The following is a 17,655-nucleotide window of genomic DNA, read 5'->3' on the forward strand; positions in this document are numbered from 1 at the left end:
ATTGTAAGCGCTTTGAGACTTGTTCTTCAGGTGAAAATGCGCTCTATAAATACAATTTATTATTATTAATTGTGATGCCTTTATTTCTTTTATTTAATATGAATTGTTTAATGGGGGTTAAGTTAAAAACTGCTGCACTATTGAGCTGTCTGGCTTGCACAGTTTTCTGTTAAGTTAATTGGAAATATGCAATAGACTTATTTAATATCACCTGAAGAATCTTAAAATACCTTCTTTAAAAAAAAAAAGTAGAAATGTTTGCCATGTAAAATATCTATTTAAGGAGAGTTGCATTGAGATGGTCTGAAAGTCTCATCTGCCTGTATTTGTCCCATTCAGATGTTAAATGGGCCAGTAGACTACATTATGATGGCAGATATTTATTATAAACAAACCTAACGCCGCACACACCAGCGCAGGAGGGAGCGCGCCTTTCCCAGAGCGCGGTCACGTGACCACAACACAGGAACACAGGAAGTCTCTGCTCTCTCGTCTCTGCGCGGCTTCACCGGAGTAACTTTTGTACCACACTGATCCTTTCTGTCTGGAAGCATGACTGACTTTCTGAGAAAGATAAAAAGCAGCATAGCAGAGAAGAAGAAGACGGCCGTTGTTCAGGGCGACGTGCAGAAGTGGGGTTTGAGAGGTATGAACACAATCTGACTCGGTCCACTGAAGTAAACTCCCCCGTGTTTACTCATTCATACGTAAATAAGCCCAACTAAAGATGTTAGATGGCCTTAATGTGCGTGTTTTTCACGGTTTGACCATATTGCCACCCAATAAACATGTATATCATTGATGTAATTGATGTAATAATGAGCGTTTGATGGAGTCCCAGCAGTGATGTGTTGTTTTATCCTCCAGGGATCCAGCTGAGGGACTACCAGCTGGACGGGGTGCAGTGGTTGATCCAGTGTCTCAACAACCAGCAGGGATGTATCCTAGGAGATGAGATGGGTCTGGGCAAAACCTGCCAGGTGTGTGTGTGTGTGTGTCCAGAGGTGTCTTCAGTATTCACATTCATTACTCAGGTAGAAGTATAGATACTAGAGTTTAAAAATACTCCTGTAGAAGTTGAAGTATCAACTCAAGTTTTTTACTCAAGTAAAAGTATAAAAGTACTGGTTTCAAAACTACTTAAAGTATAAAAGTAAAAGTAATGTAAGGGGGAAAAAGCCATTAAGGACAAAGGCCATTGAAAATGAATGCGTCTTAGTATAATGCAAATATACGTATTAAAGAACCATATATGTGTACTATTGAGCATTAACATGTGTTTCAGAGAGCAGGAGATATGACTAGTTGCCTATAAGTATTGTAATGGTGCAAAAACATACTTCAGAGGCATGTTATCATTTATCCTAACCTTTATTGGAATGTACATCCAAGTTTAGTTGCAGGAATCTGAGGGAACGGATGTAAGAAAAAAACTGGACAAGAACATCTGAAACAACCACAACCAAATTCACTCTATCCGGATGGAGCAATTTAACTGGATAGTTTTTTTTTTTTAAAGGCCGAAATGAAATAGAGTAACGAGGCTGTTTTTAAAATGTAAGGAGTAAAAAGTACAGATAATTGCGTGAAAATGTAAGGAGTAAAAGTAAAAAGTCGTCTGAAAAATAATTATTCCAGTGAAGTATATATAACCAAAATTTCTACTTAAGTAAGGTAACGAAGTATTTGTACTTGGTTACTTGACACCTCTGTGTGTGTCTGTGTGTCAGCCATCACTTTATAAGATAAAATATACTTAATCATTTTTTTTAATTCTTTATTTCATTCATTGATAAAATAAAACCACAAACAATCCAATATAAACACAAACATTCCTAAATTGTGAATGAAAGGGAGCAGAAAGGAGAAGAATCTTATTTAATCTGCCCCTTTTTGCCAAGAAATCAATTAAAAAACAACAACAAAGTAAACAAAAAACTAAAATAAAATAGCCGCCGTTGATTGGTAAAGTTTTATTATAAGCTTTAAACATAATTTGCAGAATACTATAATCTACTAATTCATGAAATTTCAACAATTGTAACTGAAGGAATAATGGATTTGTTGGATCTCTATATAGTTTTCTAATTGTCACGGGGGCCATAGCTGCATATGCTGCATTGCAATTTACAGAAATTAAACGGTATGAACAACAAATACATCACCAATGTGTATTCTGGAAACAACACTCATGCAGGGATTGTACAGAGTCCTGCCCGTCTAACAAAAGCTTTCTCATGAGTAGCCTCATGTTCCTTTTGCTTTAAATACTATTTTAGCAATGTTAAAAGTTCTGGACTCTGAGGACGCCCGAGGATCTGATAATACCTTCCAGCCAAGCATGACGACGTTTAACCACAATCTCTGTACTGACCTCCATCAGCCTGAACCTGAGCTTTAAAGATGACAGTCTGACCCAAGTGTCCGTACAGCACGCCCAGAACCTTTGTTAAGAAAAGCTCTTCAGCTATTTGAGTTACACTGCTGAAGATGGCTTCAGGTCTTAAGTGGTAATATACATGTTTTTGTGGAACGTTTTAAAGTAAAGCTGAAAGTCTGCACTTTGATCACATCTTGACTGCTTTATTTCAAATTCCTCGTCATGGTGTATAGAGACAAACTCTGTCATTCTCCAGATCATTTTGGACCTAACTTTAGCATAAGAAATATGTATGTTGTCATTACATGATTTAAGAAACTGTTGTTAGATTAACGATAAAGATATGATGCAGTTGTTTCTATTGTAGTTGTAATGAAGTGGATGAAAACATGACATTGATTTATAGATGCGTGCTTATCGCCACTGTTCCCTTTAGACCATCTCTCTGCTGGTGCACATGTCAGGAGCTCTCGGGGTCAAGGGTCCGTTCCTGGTGCTGAGCCCGCTCTCTGTCCTGGAGAATTGGAGAAAGGAGCTGGAAAGGTACGTTAATGTTCATCTATGAATCCACATGTGCTTTCGTTACGTAATTCTCTGTCTGTAAGCTGTTCTTGTTGTATTTTGGCTCCAGCGTTGCTCCTTCTCTGACTGTGCTGTGCTACAAAGGAGACAAAGGGAGACGAGCTGAGATTCAGAGGGAGACAAACACACAGCACGTCCAGGTTCTGCTCACCACATATGAGGTGTGTCGGCATACAGGATATTCCTAAGTTTCCATCCGAGTTGAAATGATCATGGCTGTTTATTTTTTATTCATTTGTGTCATTTCCAGCTCTGCCTCAAAGATGCTTTTTTCTTGAAAAGGTGAGTGGGATGAAAATCACACCACAGACTCTGAATATTAGGGAAATGTTGCCATAAACACCTGCCCACTTGTATGTGATTAGCTATTTAGTAATTAGATAATGAACTTGATGAACATCATATATCTTGATCAGTTTGTGTGTAATCAGCACCTAATCACTCTGCTCCAGGTGGAAATGGAAGGTGCTTGTGGTCGACGAAGCTCACAGGCTGAAAAATCTGAAGTCGCTATTGCACGAAACCCTGACAGAGGTACCGAGCTGCTCCTTGTTTTGGTTGTCACATACTAGTTTCTTCATCTTCATGCTCTTTTCCCTTGAACTCTCGGTTAAGGTTGCTTGCATGTTTCTTGTGCAGTTCTCAGTCGGGTTCAGAGTCCTGCTAACTGGCACTCCCATTCAGAACAACCTGCAGGAGCTTTACTCCCTGCTGAGCTTCATTCAGCCCAGCATCTTTGCAGCGGGGGACGTGGACCGCTTCGTCGACACTTACTCCAACGTACAAAGTCAACCCGCTCTCGGTATGTCATGAAACAAAGTTTAGATATTTATTCAGTCGTGTTTTTTTTATATGTTGATGTACGTGTTATCATTCAAGTAAACATCTTGGAGGATGAGAAGGTGGAACACAGGGCCGCCGCAAGGGGTGTGCGAACCGTTCGACCGCACGGGGCCTCGCGCCCCAAGGGGCCTCGCGCTATTGGCCGTTTTTTTTTTTATTTATTTATTTATTTATTTTTTCGTTTTTGTTTTTTGTTTTTTCCCTTATAAATATCAACAGACACGTTCCATTACAGACCTAAATATGTACTAGTCTGTGCATATCAATAAATATATGTGCAATGATGACGCGTGTCTGTTGTTCAACACAACTGATCAGACCAAGCGCAGACACAAGCTGCTCTGATCCAGACGGTGGAGTTGGAACAAACTGTCACACAATGTCGAGAGAACGAGACAGATTCAGGAAATTTCCATCAGGGGATGAAAAAAGAAAAAAACTAAAGAAAATGGAAGAGTTTAATGCCTCTCTGAAAGGCTCGTTTGATAAATTTGTTACAAAAATCACCGATCCGACCGGGTCTCAAGCAGCCGTGGGGCCCCGCGTCGAGGCAAGAGATGATGATGAGGCAGGGGAAGGTATCCAGTATTTTGCTAATTGGAGAGTTAAAATTGCACATATAGACACTCAATCCGACCAGAAAAACCCAAAAATTTCGAGGGCCCCCCCCCGCCATTTCGCACAGGGCCTTGAAAATCTCCCAGACGGCTCTGGTGGAACATATAAATTAAAAAAGTGATACATGAAATCTACTGTTAAATAAAACAAAAAAGAACTGGATTTTTCTGTATTTTTCTGTCTGATTCCAGCTGCTGAGCTGCAGAACGTCTTGGAGCCTTTCCTGCTCCGCCGAGTTAAGTCGGAGGTGGCTGTGGATCTGCCCAAGAAGACGGAGCTGCTGGTGTACCACGGCATGTCGGCTCTGCAGAAGAAATACTACAAAGCAGTTCTGATGAAGGATCTCGGTGGGACTTGCACATTTACAGAATGCTGGTATTTGGGAGACAGAAGTCGTCCTTAACTCACAACTACTTGTGAAACCTACAGATGTTTTTGGAAATGAGCAAGGCAGCAAGAACCGGCTGTTGAACATCTTGATGAACCTTAGAAAGTGTGTTGACCACCCGTACCTGTTTAATGGTGAGACGCCCTCAGTGAAAAGTGGATGAAAGCGGGGTTTGGATTATTTGTTGCTGTGGAATAAGGTGTAAAGGTGAATGCTTGAGTCTCTTTTTCTTCTATTTCCTCTCCAGGAGTGGAACCAGAGCCCTTTGAGATGGGAGAGCATCTCATTGAAGCCAGTGGAAAACTTTGCCTTCTGGACAGCATGCTGGGCTTTCTGCAGAAAGGGTTGGTGAAGCTGATTATCTGGCCCCCCCTGGTGGCACTTAGGAACAATTCCCACCGGGGCAGCTTTATCTACACTCACCGTGCTCTTGATGGTCCTGGGTAGCATATGTGAAAATGTGAGCGTGCAAATCCTGTGGTTTTGTATTTGGGTGTGAATTATTTATTTACCCATACTGGGTGACAACTCTTTGGCGACCTCTAAATAGCTGCTACATTTACATAAAGTAAAAGTAAGTGTAAGTGTTTGTAACTGTCAAGTTCAGATTTTTATTGTATTTCTACAGAAGTGTTGCTGAAGACAATAAAATCTTTCTTTGAAATGTCGTAAGTAACTGTACGGCACGACATAACTGAGGTCAGAAGAAGAAAAATGCAAAGATTTATCTCAGTCCGTTGGCATCTTCAGTGACAAATTATAGGATACTTGTGTTTTGCAGCACAGGACTGCTGTCAGGCAGTCCTGTTAAGATATGCAGACCTTTGACCTTTGTCCTGGTGTTTTAGGACAATATTGGTACAACCACAAAGGTCTTTGTGTCACATTTGTATAGATATGCACATTTAAATAAAAGCATGTTCACAGTAACTCAAGGCTTTTTTTTTAAATTTTCTTTCTCGGAGTTAAGCGGCCACAGAGTCCTGCTCTTCTCCCAGATGACGAGGATGCTGGATATTCTTCAGGACTACATGGAGCACAGAGGTGAATGAGAGTAAACTCCTCCCACTGAGCTGCAGCATCCTTACAGTCAAATAACAGGATTTAATTTAATTATTCTTTTTAGGTTCATGCGTACTTTGTTCTTAAATTTTATGCTCGACTTTTGATAAACTTAAATGAAGCTTTCTTTTTCAGGTTATAGCTATGAACGTCTGGATGGGTCTGTCCGAGGAGAAGAACGAAATCTAGCAGTGAAGAACTTCAGCAGCAAGGACATCTTTGTCTTTCTTCTCAGCACCAAAGCAGGTGACCGAAAACTGCTGCTTGATGGTAGAAGAAGAAGAAATAATACTAAATGAAAAAACATCTTATGTTATTTATAAAATCAGAAAGCAAGTATAGAAAATGAACCTAAAGGCAGAGAAATGTATCTATTCTGAGTTTGGTACGTTGCAGAAAAAGATGTGTTTAATCCAACCAGGTATATAAAATGAGGTATTGAAAACTCAGTGATAGGAGTAGTATTCTCTGGTTCTTTTCCCTCAAATGTTTGGGGTGTAGTTGGTTTTGGTTTTCAGAATAACCAAACTGCTTAGGTGTGAAACCACAAACGTACACAGGCTGAATTCTTCACAACTTTAACCCACTTCTCCTTCATCTCCTCAATATTCCTCCGCAGTTTAAGTTCTGGACCAGCTCTATACCCTCCGCAGGGTGCTCGAGGGTTCATGGGAATTTGCCCAACCAGTCCACATGTGTTTTGTGGATCTGGAGAAGGCATTTGACCGTGTCCCTCGTGCCATTCTGTGGGGGGTGCTGAGTGAGTATGGAGTCCGGGGCCCTCTACTAAGGGCTGTCCGGTCTCTGTATGATCGAAGCAGGAGTCTGGTTCGCATTGCCGGCAGTAGATCAGACTTGTTCCCGGTGCATGTTGGACTCTGGCAGGGCTGCCCTTTGTCACCGGTCCTGTTCATAATTTTTATGGACAGGATTTCTAGGCGCAGCCAGGGGCCGGAGGGGATCCGGTTTGGGGACCTCAGGATTTCATCTCTGCTTTTTGCAGATGATGTTGTCCTGTTGGCTTCGTCAGACCGGGACCTCCAGCATGTGCTGGGGCGGTTTGAGGCCGAGTGCGACGCGGCAGGGATGAGAATCAGCACCTCCAAGACCGAGGCCATGGTTCTCGACCGGAAAAGGGTGGCATGCCTTCTCCGGGTGGGTGGAGAAGTCCTGCCTCAGGTGGAGGAGTTTAAGTATCTCGGGATCTTGTTCACGAGTGAGGGAACGATGGAGCGGGAGATTGACAGGCGGATCGGTGCAGCGTCCGCAGTTATGCGGTCGATGTACTGGACCGTCGTGGTGAAGAAGGAGCTGAGTCCAAAGGCAAAGCTCTCGATTTACCGGTCAATCTACGCCCCTACCCTCACCTATGATCATGAACTTTGGGTAGTGACCGAAAGGACAAGATCGCGGATACAAGCGGCCGAGATGAGTTTCCTCCGCAGGGTGGCTGGACACTCCCTTAGAGATAGGGTGAGGAGTTCGGTCACCCGGGAGGAGCTCGGAGTCGAGCTGCTACTCCTCCACATTGAGAGGAGTCAGCTGAGGTGGCTTGGACATCTGTACCGGATCCTCCTGGACGCCTCCCTAGGGAGGTGTTCCAGGCATGTCCCTCCTCCCTAGGGAGGTGTTCCAGGCATGTCCCTCCTCCCTAGGGAGATGTTCCAGGCATGTCCCTCCTCCTTAGGGAGGTGTTCCAGGCATGTCCCACCGGGAGGAGACCCCGGGGAAGACCCAGGCCAGCCGAGAGACTATGTCTCTCGGCTGGCCTGGGAACGCCTCGGACTCCCCCCGGAAGAGCTGGAGGAAGTGTCTGGGGCGAAGGAAGTCTGGGCATCCCTGCTGAGACTGCTGCCCCCGCAACCCGGTAACGGATAAGCGGGAGAAGATGAGTGAGATGAGTGAGTGAGTTTAAGTTCTGCAAACTGGACCATCTCTGCGATGAAGAGAGCGGTTGGGTAGATAGTTATCAGGCACACCGCTGTAGGGCACAGTGAGCTAAGTGCTTACTGGTAGGTCCATTTAAGAAACGACGGCCTGATACAAATGCCCTATAGGTTCCCTTTTTTTTCAGCTACCTTGGTTATGTACAATAAATAGTTCATAAAGGTTAAATTGCTGTGGTTGATGATTTGCATCTAGTTAACAGCACCAAGTTTACTGATAAGACCGAAACCCTGTGTTCTGTGGGTGAGGCTTTCTGTACATCTGCGTCTGCAGCGGAGTTCAGAGAACTAGCAGAGAGAGGAAAGGGTGCTGATCCTTCACAGATAAGAGCCGCCAAAAAATCAAACACTGGTGCGAATGAGACCTGCAGCTTTTCTCTTTATGCATGGTGTGAAAGCAGTGTAAAAGAAACCGTATCCACATATTATACGTCCGATAGATGCTTATTTTAACCTGTAAACACTAATACTACACAGGCACAACTAAAGACTTGATTACTGCTTGAATGAAGAGTTAACAACGCGGTGTCTTTGCAGGGGGAGTGGGCATGAACCTAACAGCAGCTGACACTGTCATTTTTGTGGACAGTGACTTCAACCCTCAAAATGACTTGCAGGCTGCGGCGCGCTGCCATCGGATCGGTCAGAACAGGTGAAGTGAACATGTAACCCATGCGGACGCTTGCAAGTGCTCACCACGTGTGTTCACACCTCACTTTAAGATTTGTCCAAAGGCCTCTTAAATGATCAGATCTCACTTTCCCGCCCTGTTTTCAAATACAGGTGCATGTCACTCTCACTTGCAAGACGTTTAATAACACAGAGCGGCTGATGCCATTAGGCTTGTTTCTAGTTTGCAGGATGTGTTGGAGGAAAACCTTTGATTCTCCAGACTGTGTTTCCTTCGTGTTGAATGTGATGAAGAGAAGAAGCTTTGTTACCTTAGAATAAGCCCTTCGCATGTGCTCACCAAGTACATCATCCTTAAATAAGTCAGTCAAGTTGCCCCGATGTGTTTCTCGTAGCCTAAAACGGGCAAACAGGCTTCAGCTCTAAGGAGAAGCTCTGGTGTGTTGTGGTTCTAGCGTAGGAGGGTGAGAGGGTGGATATCCAGTGGGTTGCTATCTGTCACTTCTCTTAAAAGGGTTGTTGTAACAGCTGAACATGTTCACACCTTCAGACGTTTTTCCACCGCCACCGTTCTCTAGATTGCAGATTGGCACTGATGACATCTACAGACCAAAGCAGCAGTTACTGTATGTTTCTGACAAAACCTGCTGCACACTCTTACTGCCTCCTCTTCACTCCGGTGTCTCGCTCGTCCGTTATTGTCACGCACGTGAGATAAAGGGGACTGAGGAGATCCTCAAAGGTCTGCACATCTTCAAAACCGCGTCTGCAGGCGGATACGATTGCTGAGGGGAAGTGACTGCAAGCTGGTAACCTGCAGACAGGTTACAGCCTCAGTTAGCCCTTACAAACAGAGCTCTGTGAACTTTAGCTGCATTTTGTTCACAGGAACATTTTCTAGAAATAAGGGTCTTTTAGGGACTCTTCCCAGATTGGGGTTGAGGTTTTCAGTCCTGAACATTTAAAGGAGCTTGAGGCTCCTTTTAAGAAATGAGACTCTCTAGCGCCACCCTTCACCACGACGGCCGTTGGGGGTACTGCAGCCAACAGTGAAGCTGGCACAGGAGAACGGGGAGAACGTGCATGCAGCGTCATGTGACGTCACATCCGCAGGACAGCGCGGGAAATTCGGGACCGAATTGCAGCACATTTTGCAAATAAAAAAAACAGCCTCAAGCTCCTTTAAGGGGCAGGTGGAGTCTCATTGATCTCAGGTTTAGCTTTAATTTGTGCCACAGAAATAATTGTTACTGTTTTTAAAATTTAACGTCATATTTATGCAGCTTTTGTCAGCAACAAGAAGACTAATCTGCGCGGCAGGGGGAGCTCCAGTGATTTTAGTTTCTTCCTAGTGGCTATGCTCTAAGGCACGAATGGCAAACCTGTAAATGTGGAACATGAATATGATTTGGATTGAATTTTCCCTTTATTTAACTAGATTTAATCAGACTCTAGTGCAGCGGTGCTGTCACTCTGGGGTGGACTGTAGAAACTTAATTTCACTGAATCGGAGTCCTTAGTGGAAACAAAAGTTATCATTCTTGTGTTAAAGAAAAACAAAGACAAAAAAAAACAGGGTGTCCATATAAACTTACAATGAAAAGTTCTGGCAGTGTAAACGCACCTCTTCACCTTGCTTACAGCTCAAAGAGCTGCCAGAAGGCTGGAGCTGTGTTGGGGCTGACTGAAATCAAAGAATTATGCCCATTAAACACAAACCAGATGAGTCTTTGTACGATGTCGTGGTAAACATGCTGCTTAAGAGTCGCCTTGAATTCTGAATGTATCGTCGATAGCATCATCAATAAACCTGCAGCGCTCTGTCCCACTTCTTCACTCACACTTTAAGATGAGAAAGCTACAAGAAAGTCTTTCCTTTGGCCATGTGTGTCAGTTTGTGCTGGTCAAATGTTCATTCTTGGTTTTTCTGGTGCTTTCCTCGTAGAAGATTAATAGCAAGCCCGTTAAACTTTGTTTGTGACATATTACAGGCCTGTGAAAGTGATTCGGCTGCTAGCGAGAGACACTGTGGAGGAGATAATGTACTCCCGCGCTGCGTCCAAGCTGCAGCTAACTCACGCTGTTATTGAGGAAGGACGCTTCTCTCTGCTGGATCAGGCTCAGTCAGCTGCTGCGGGACTGCAGGTTTGTGAGCTTAAAATCGCCTGTGTTTGTGTGTCCAGTTCAGTTGAAACCCTGTAGAGATGATGAGACATATCTCTTCATTTGTCTTACAGCTCAGTGAGATCCTGAAGTTTGGGATAGATAAGCTTCTGTCATCAGATGAAAGTTCGGTACAGGAAGTAAAGCTGGAGAAGATCCTCGGCCCGTCACTTGACGGTCACTGGGTGGATGATGAGGATTTCTCACCACTCGAAGAAGAAGAAGAGGAGGAGGAGGAGGAGGCCGGGTCTGACTCAGACGGGCAGAGTATATCTTATTTTTTTTTACATCGACTTTAGCGTACCGAGTCTCCTGGAGGTGATGAGCTGCTTCTAACATCGTTCCATCTCGTCCTTCAGACCACATGTACTTCTTCGAGGGGAAAGACTACAGTAAAGACCCGAGCGCTGACGACCAGAAGAGCTTTGATCGTCTGCTGGAGGAGCGGCTGAGCGAGTTTCAGAGAGCGGCGGGAGAGGGACGAGCTCTACGCCACAAAGCCGGAGTAAGATTCTGTCCCATTCACTTATTAAATAAGTTTGAGTTCACATTTAATCATATGAATGATATTATTTGTGCCATTTGAAGATATACACTTAAAGAAATGTATTTAAATGCTCAGTTCTTCACTACTACTCTGTTTGTGTTCTTTCATTCTTGACTGGTGAGACAAAAGTTTATTAAGTGTTAACTTTTAATCATTATACTTATCAGAATTTGTGCAGGAAGAATTATATATTTATTTATTCATTTATTGAAGGGTAGCAGCTTTCTCCTCATCTCCACCATGCATGACGTTGTCAGGTGTTCTCTTAGTGCAGGTGTCATGTACGTTGACATTAGTTCCTGTTTGTAGTGATCTCTGCTCGCCAACCCTATTTTTTCTAGTAAAACAGCTTGATTCTCCCTGATTGATAAGAAAAACACCCCATTACTCTTCATCTCTATATGGGAGGTTAAACCTTGAGGAGTTTGCATCTTTGTTGCTCACAGCTGGCTTCAAAATGAAGTTATTAATGTCTTAGTATACTGCAGAGAAACATTCAGGTGGTTTAGCAGGATGCATTTAAATAATTGTCTGTACAGTCTCCAAGCTAAGTGCCTATACTAAGTATAGAGAAATATGAGCCAACTCCCTATACATTTTCACAATGGGTGTCTGGCAGAAACAAGCTCTTCAGGTTATTTCTTCCGAGTGTTGGCAGACTATAGTTGTGTGTAATGCTTTCCATCTTGTTTCCTATAAGCTGGTCTCATTCCTCTTCTAGTTTTGCTCCTCCTGTGCCTCTTCATGCCCGTTCTTGTCCTCTTGTTGGCTGTAGCTTCTCCCCCAACCTCTCTGTCTCTGAGCCCTTCCTCACAAACTCCTCTACTACATTTAGATATGTAGATATTAGGTCAGAACACGTGAGCTCACACATTTGAGGTGTTTATTCATAGCGAGTGGTGACCGCCGATCAACATACCCCAGGTTCTTTAAAAAAAAAAAAAAATCCATCTTTAAAGTGTAGGCACATATTGATAAATCGGCACACAACTGCACAAAAAACCAAACCTCCACGAAGCATGAGATGCAGCATGATAAAGGGATTGCAAAGGGAGGTTCAAGGGCTCTTGTGGCGCTGTTATACCTGTGATATTCTCTTTTTTTCCCCACCAGGTTTCACTTTCACTAGGACTTGGGATTCCAGGAAGGAAAAGGAAACCTCTGACTCAAGCAGATTTGGAGCACAGGCGGCAAAGGAGGGAAGAAGCTGCAGCAAAAAGAGCCAAGATGAAGGAGGACCTGAAGAAGAAGCAGCAAGAGCAAAAGCACAAGAAGAAGTAAGCTCTTTTTTTCTGTCAACATACTTTTTTCCTTTCTCACTTGTGAACTCTGTGGATTATGTATGTATGTATGTATGTATGTATGTATGTATGTATATATATATATATATATATATATATATATATATATATATATATATATATATATATATATATATACAGAGCCGCCTGGGAGATTTGCGAGGCCCTGTGCGAAATGGCCGGGAGGGGCCCTCGCGTGCTTGCTACGCTCACGCGCGTGCAAATTTTTTTTGGTTTTTCGGGTCGTATCGGGTGTCTATATGCGCAATTTTAACTCTCCAATTAGCAAAATACTGGATACCTTCCCTTGCCTCATCATCATCTCTTGCCTCGAGCTTGAGACCCGGTCGGATCGGTGATTTTTGTAACAAATTTTTCAAACAAGCCTTTCAGAGAGGCATTAAACTCTTCCATTTTCTTTATTTTTTAAAAATTTTTCATCCCCTGATGGAAATTTCCTGAATCTGTCTCGTTCTCTCAACATTGTGTGACAGTTTGTTCCAACTCCACCGTCTGGATCAGACTAGCTTGTGTCTGCGCTTGGTCTGATCAGTTGTATTGAACAACAGACACGCGCATCATTGCACATATATTTATTGATATGCACAGACTAGTACACATTTAGGTCTGTAATGGAATGTGACTGTTGATATTTATAAGGGAAAAAACGAAAAAAAAACAAAAAATTGGAAAAAAAATTTTTTTTGGGGGGAAAAAAAAAAAAGGCCCATAGCGCGAGGCCCCTTGGGGCGCGAGGCCCCGTGCGGTCGCACGGTTCGCACACCCCTTGCGGCGGCCCACGCATATATATACCCATGGTTTGTTTATCATGCAGAATGGCATGGTGGGAATCTTGCGGCTACAAGTCACGCTGCCTGCTGGCTGTAGACAGTGAAGAAGAGGAGGAAGAGGAAGATGACAGCAGCGTATGCTCAGCAGACTCAAACAGCATGGATATCCACTACGTTCTGGGGGATGTTACTCACCCACACGCTGCCCAGGAAGATGCTATCATTGTCCACTGTGTTGGTAAGCGTGCTGTGTAACCAAGGCAACAGGCTACTTTGCTTGGCTGACTGATAAAACTGTCTCTTGTGCACAGTTAAGCATCAAAATAATGATTTCTGCCTAGATGACTCAGGAAAGTGGGGCAGAGGAGGCCTTTTCACAGCCCTGGAGGTGAGATCAGGTGAACCGCGGAAACAGTACGAGCTGGCTGGCAAGATGAAAGGTAGGATTATTCATAAGTGGTATTATCAGTTGTTTAGTTAAGCACAACAATCTGTTCCGCCTATTTAAGGATATAGTTAAGCACAACAATCTGTTCTGCCTATTGAAGGATATAATTGGCCAATTAAAAGTATTTCTTTCAGATTTGGACCTTGGAAAAGTGCTGCTCTTCCCCATTGATGACAAACAATCCAGACTTGATGGCCAAGATCAAGTAGGTTCTACTCACCTGAAATCTACGTTGCATAAAACCAGGGGTGGGCAATCCTTGTCCATGAGGGCCGGTGTTCTGCATGTTTTAGATGTTTCCCTGCTTTAACACACCTGATTCTAATTAATCACTTGTATCATGATGCAATGGAGCAGGGAAACATCTAAATCCTGCAGGGAAACATCTAAATCCTGCAGGGAAACCTCTAAATCCTGCAGGGAAACATCTAAATCCTGCAGGGAAACATCTAAATCCTGCAGGGAAACATCTAAATCCTGCAGGATACCAGCCCTCGAGGACCAGGATTGCCCACCTCTGTATAAGAGACACATGACTCTCCTCTCTGGAATGCGTTCCTCTTTCATAATATCTGCTGCTTCTTCGCAGTAGTAACAGACAGAAAAGGTCATACACCTTTGCTGGGATAGTGGGCTGTGGCAGAACAGAAAGGTGTTGCTGAGCAGCAGCCGAGAAAGCTGCAAGTGATCAGATTACATCTTAATCTGCTTCATTTTCTTTCCTGTCACCTCAGTTGGCGCTGATCGTGGCCCAGCAGAGAGACAGGAGCAACAACCTGTCCGGGATCTTTCTAACCGCTCTGGATGAAGGTCTGAAGAAGATCTATGTGGCAGCAAAGAAATGCAAAGGTATATGAAAGCTCTGAATATTTAATTCATTTCTCATAAACACAATTATTCCCCCCAAGTCATCTGGTGGTGAGCTTGAAATATATAGAATATTTTAAAGAACACCTGTGCCAAACCACAATAAAGGGAGTAATTAAAGATGACTGACAGCAGAAAAACAGACCGGGCAGCATTGAGCTGAAATAAATACGATGATTGACAGGTTGTGCAGCAAACACGGAACATGTTGCTTGTTATCTTCATGCGTTTGCGCACTGATAAAGTCTCGCAGATACTATTTCTAGCAGCGCGGGTAACATTCAAATTTCCTCTTTCCATTTTTGCAGATGAACTGATTAGTTTGCAATAAAGTAACCTGCTTCACCTCACAATGTTTCCTGTTAGTCACGTAAAACTACGCCACCTTTCACACTGTGGCCCTAACTTATCTTAAAAGCTGTTAACTGTTAATCCATTGCTGACAGTTACTGTTTTGTCTTTGTATATTTGCCAGCAAGTGTTCATCTTCCTCGCATCGGCCACTCCACCAAAGGTTTCAACTGGTACGGCACTGAGAGGCTCATCAGGAAACATCTGTCTTCCAGAGGCGTCGCTACCTTCATGTATCCTGACAACTCGGTTATTGAGTTCATATGAAGCGGCGGCATAAGTTGAAGTAATTTTTTCTTAACATGCCTTGAAGATACTATCACAGCAGACATGTCAAGAACGCAGCTACGCCTCAGACATCGACGCCTGTAACTGCATCTGCGGCAGCTCCTGTTCCAGCGCTGCTGAAGTCAGGTGAGGCGTCAGATGAGGCGTCGGGTGAGGATGAGGACAAAGCGGCGGGCCCCTCGGCTCTGCTCCAGACCAGGGGCCCTGCAGAGCTCCCCAGTTTCATGAAGGGAGTTTCTGTGTTTTTCTACAACCTTCCTGCAACAGAGAAGAAAAGACTGGGCCGCTACCTCGTCACATATCCTTTCAGCTGCTTGTTTAACTCTTTATGAACAGTCATGAAGGTGTAAGCACCGGCTTCTGTTTGTGGGTTCTTGTGTGGGAGAGGGAGGTGGAGCATCTTAAAAGCTCTTAACAGTGAAAGTGTTAGACTCACAGCTCCTTAGCTGATGTGCACATATGATGGAGAGGAGGAGGACATCATGAGTGCAAACGTTACCCACATCGTGGCAGAAGTGGACAACCACATCCACACAAAGGTGTGTATCTCGCCGAGGTTGCCTTCTTTAAATCTGACGTACATCCATTTGTTCAGGACGAAAGCACAAAACATAACTTTTAAATATGACTGAATGGTGTGTGTGAAGCAGGAGCTGCAGGATGTGGTGCGTCGGTACGGCGAGGCTGTTCCTGTGCAGAAGGCGTGGCTGGAGTCCTGCTTCTCCAGACAGCAGAGAGTGGACTCTGCACCGTTCCTGCATCAGCTCTGAAACCCCAGAGCACAAGGACACAACTTTGTTATGTCCTAAGCCTGGATGATCTTGTGAGGCTGCTGGACAAACACTAAATTATAAATTAAAAACTGTTAATTATGGTTTTATATGTGAAGTGGAATAAGCAGCTAATACAGAAACAATATTCACACTGCGGTGTTGGAGGCCAGTGTTGATGCTTTGTGCTCGGTCACAGTTTAATGATGCAGCTGATCTGAAACACGTGTGTCAGGTGTGTTTGTGGGCGCGCCTCCCCCTGCTCGCGGCAGGAAGGGCATCCGGCATAAAACTGGGCCAAATCGATGTGCGGACTGTGATCGACTGTGGTGACCCCTCCAAGAGGGATTAAGCCGAAATGGTTTATGATGATGTAACTAATCAGTGGCAATTGATTATTTGAGAATGTTTCAGAGAATTTCAAGAGGGCACAAACATTAATTTTAGGGGTATGTTATGTATGAAGAGAACCATCAAAAATATTGGTTAATGATGGTGCACAGTCAAATAAAATGTGCAGACTTGCCCCACTGGCAGCCCAGCCATAATAAAACGTTTACATGTTTCCTCCTGTGTGGCCTGTCTGTTGTTACTAATCAAGGTCTGAGTGACCAGCATGTGCTGGAAGATATTCAGCTCTTATACGTTCACACACACACCTAATCTTAACCCTGTCCTGCTTCACCCCATAGCTGTAAAGGATATATATATATTACGGAGAAAAATATCTGTTCTGTGCTTGTGAGCATATATAGGAGTGTTTGAAGTTGCTACTGAATCAAAAACTAAAATAAAACACCTTATTTACCTTATTATGCACGTGGCTGCTAGAGTCTGAAAAAGTCTGATTGTAAATTGAATAGCATAGTATTGACCCCTGTGAACAGAACCTTCCTCAGGTGTTGGTGTGAGGTGTTGCATGCAATGAATGATACAAGCAAGCCATGGTGACGTCACCAGTTTATGCTGAAATACCTTCAGAAGACTTTGAGGGACTTCTGGTCCACATAGGGCTGCCAACCGTCCCTTGAAAAACTGAATCGTCCCGTATTTAGAAACTAAAGTACGCGTCCCGTATTGATCTGAAATGGGATGCACTTTGTCCGGTATTACTGTGAAAGTCAAAAAATGCCAATGGAAAATGGCATTGAGCTGTTGAGTTCATAAGACATTTTTTCCTGTTTTATTACAACTGTAGCCTACAGTCATGGCCTTTGAGGCACAATTGTGTTTACGAATTATCTACACGCACAGGTGTCAAACTGAATCCCAGAAGGGCCGGTGTCCTGCATGTTTTAGATGTTTCACTGCTTTAACACACCTGATTCTAATTAATCATCGTCACCAGCTTGTCATCAACATAGACATATAATATATGATATATAAAGGCTAGATGACTCAAGGCGGAGTCTCCAGCGTCGTTCACCGGCGGCCATCTTGCCACAGGAGAGACGCTCACTCATAACATTGTGTTCAATGGAGCATGTACTGCTTAGCCTTAAACAACCTTAACTTGCTCAATTCTCAACAGATTTTCAAACAGTTTGGTTTGTTATGAACGTCAGAGATGTAGTTATGACACTGCATACTTGTGAATAATTATAAACATTGAAAAACGTACTTTTGTATGAAAATAACAAGAAACAGATAGTTATGACATGGTATTTATATTAAATGAAT

At 43.5% G+C, this 17,655-nt stretch overlaps 1 protein-coding gene across 4 annotated transcripts; it reads left to right on the forward strand.

Moving 5' to 3' along the window:
• Positions 1 to 471: 471 nt before the first annotated feature.
• Positions 472 to 16,540, forward strand: chd1l (chromodomain helicase DNA binding protein 1-like). Of its 4 annotated transcripts, none has more exons than XM_061737065.1 (25): positions 472 to 646; positions 868 to 980; positions 2,817 to 2,923; positions 3,012 to 3,123; positions 3,213 to 3,244; positions 3,415 to 3,496; positions 3,602 to 3,764; positions 4,615 to 4,770; positions 4,853 to 4,945; positions 5,059 to 5,155; positions 5,782 to 5,855; positions 6,009 to 6,119; positions 8,357 to 8,471; positions 10,441 to 10,594; positions 10,687 to 10,879; positions 10,972 to 11,117; positions 12,273 to 12,436; positions 13,296 to 13,489; positions 13,593 to 13,691; positions 13,822 to 13,904; positions 14,434 to 14,548; positions 15,042 to 15,150; positions 15,231 to 15,500; positions 15,660 to 15,744; positions 15,853 to 16,540. In XM_061737065.1, exons 1-25 carry the CDS (start codon positions 553 to 555, stop codon positions 15,973 to 15,975), a joined length of 3,084 nt encoding a protein of 1,027 aa, XP_061593049.1. In that variant the 5' UTR covers positions 472 to 552; the 3' UTR covers positions 15,976 to 16,540. The 4 variants fall into 4 exon arrangements, with proteins under 4 accessions (XP_061593049.1, XP_061593050.1, XP_061593051.1 ...); XM_061737066.1 differs by having other exon boundaries at positions 15,856 to 16,540; XM_061737067.1 differs by having other exon boundaries at positions 13,834 to 13,904.
• Positions 16,541 to 17,655: the final 1,115 nt, after the last annotated feature.

This window comes from Cololabis saira, chromosome 13, assembly GCF_033807715.1.
Source record: "Cololabis saira isolate AMF1-May2022 chromosome 13, fColSai1.1, whole genome shotgun sequence".
NCBI lineage: Eukaryota > Metazoa > Chordata > Actinopteri > Beloniformes > Belonidae > Cololabis > Cololabis saira.

Coding starts and splice junctions, on each gene's coding strand:
- chd1l (XM_061737065.1), top strand. CDS start 553: ATGACTGACTTTCTGAGAAAGATAAAAAGCAGCATAGCAGAGAAGAAG. Junction 11,118..12,272: donor CTCTACGCCACAAAGCCGGA/GTAAGATTCTGT, acceptor TTTCCCCACCAG/GTTTCACTTTCACTAGGACT. Junction 15,501..15,659: donor AGACTGGGCCGCTACCTCGT/CACATATCCTTT, acceptor TTAGCTGATGTG/CACATATGATGGAGAGGAGG.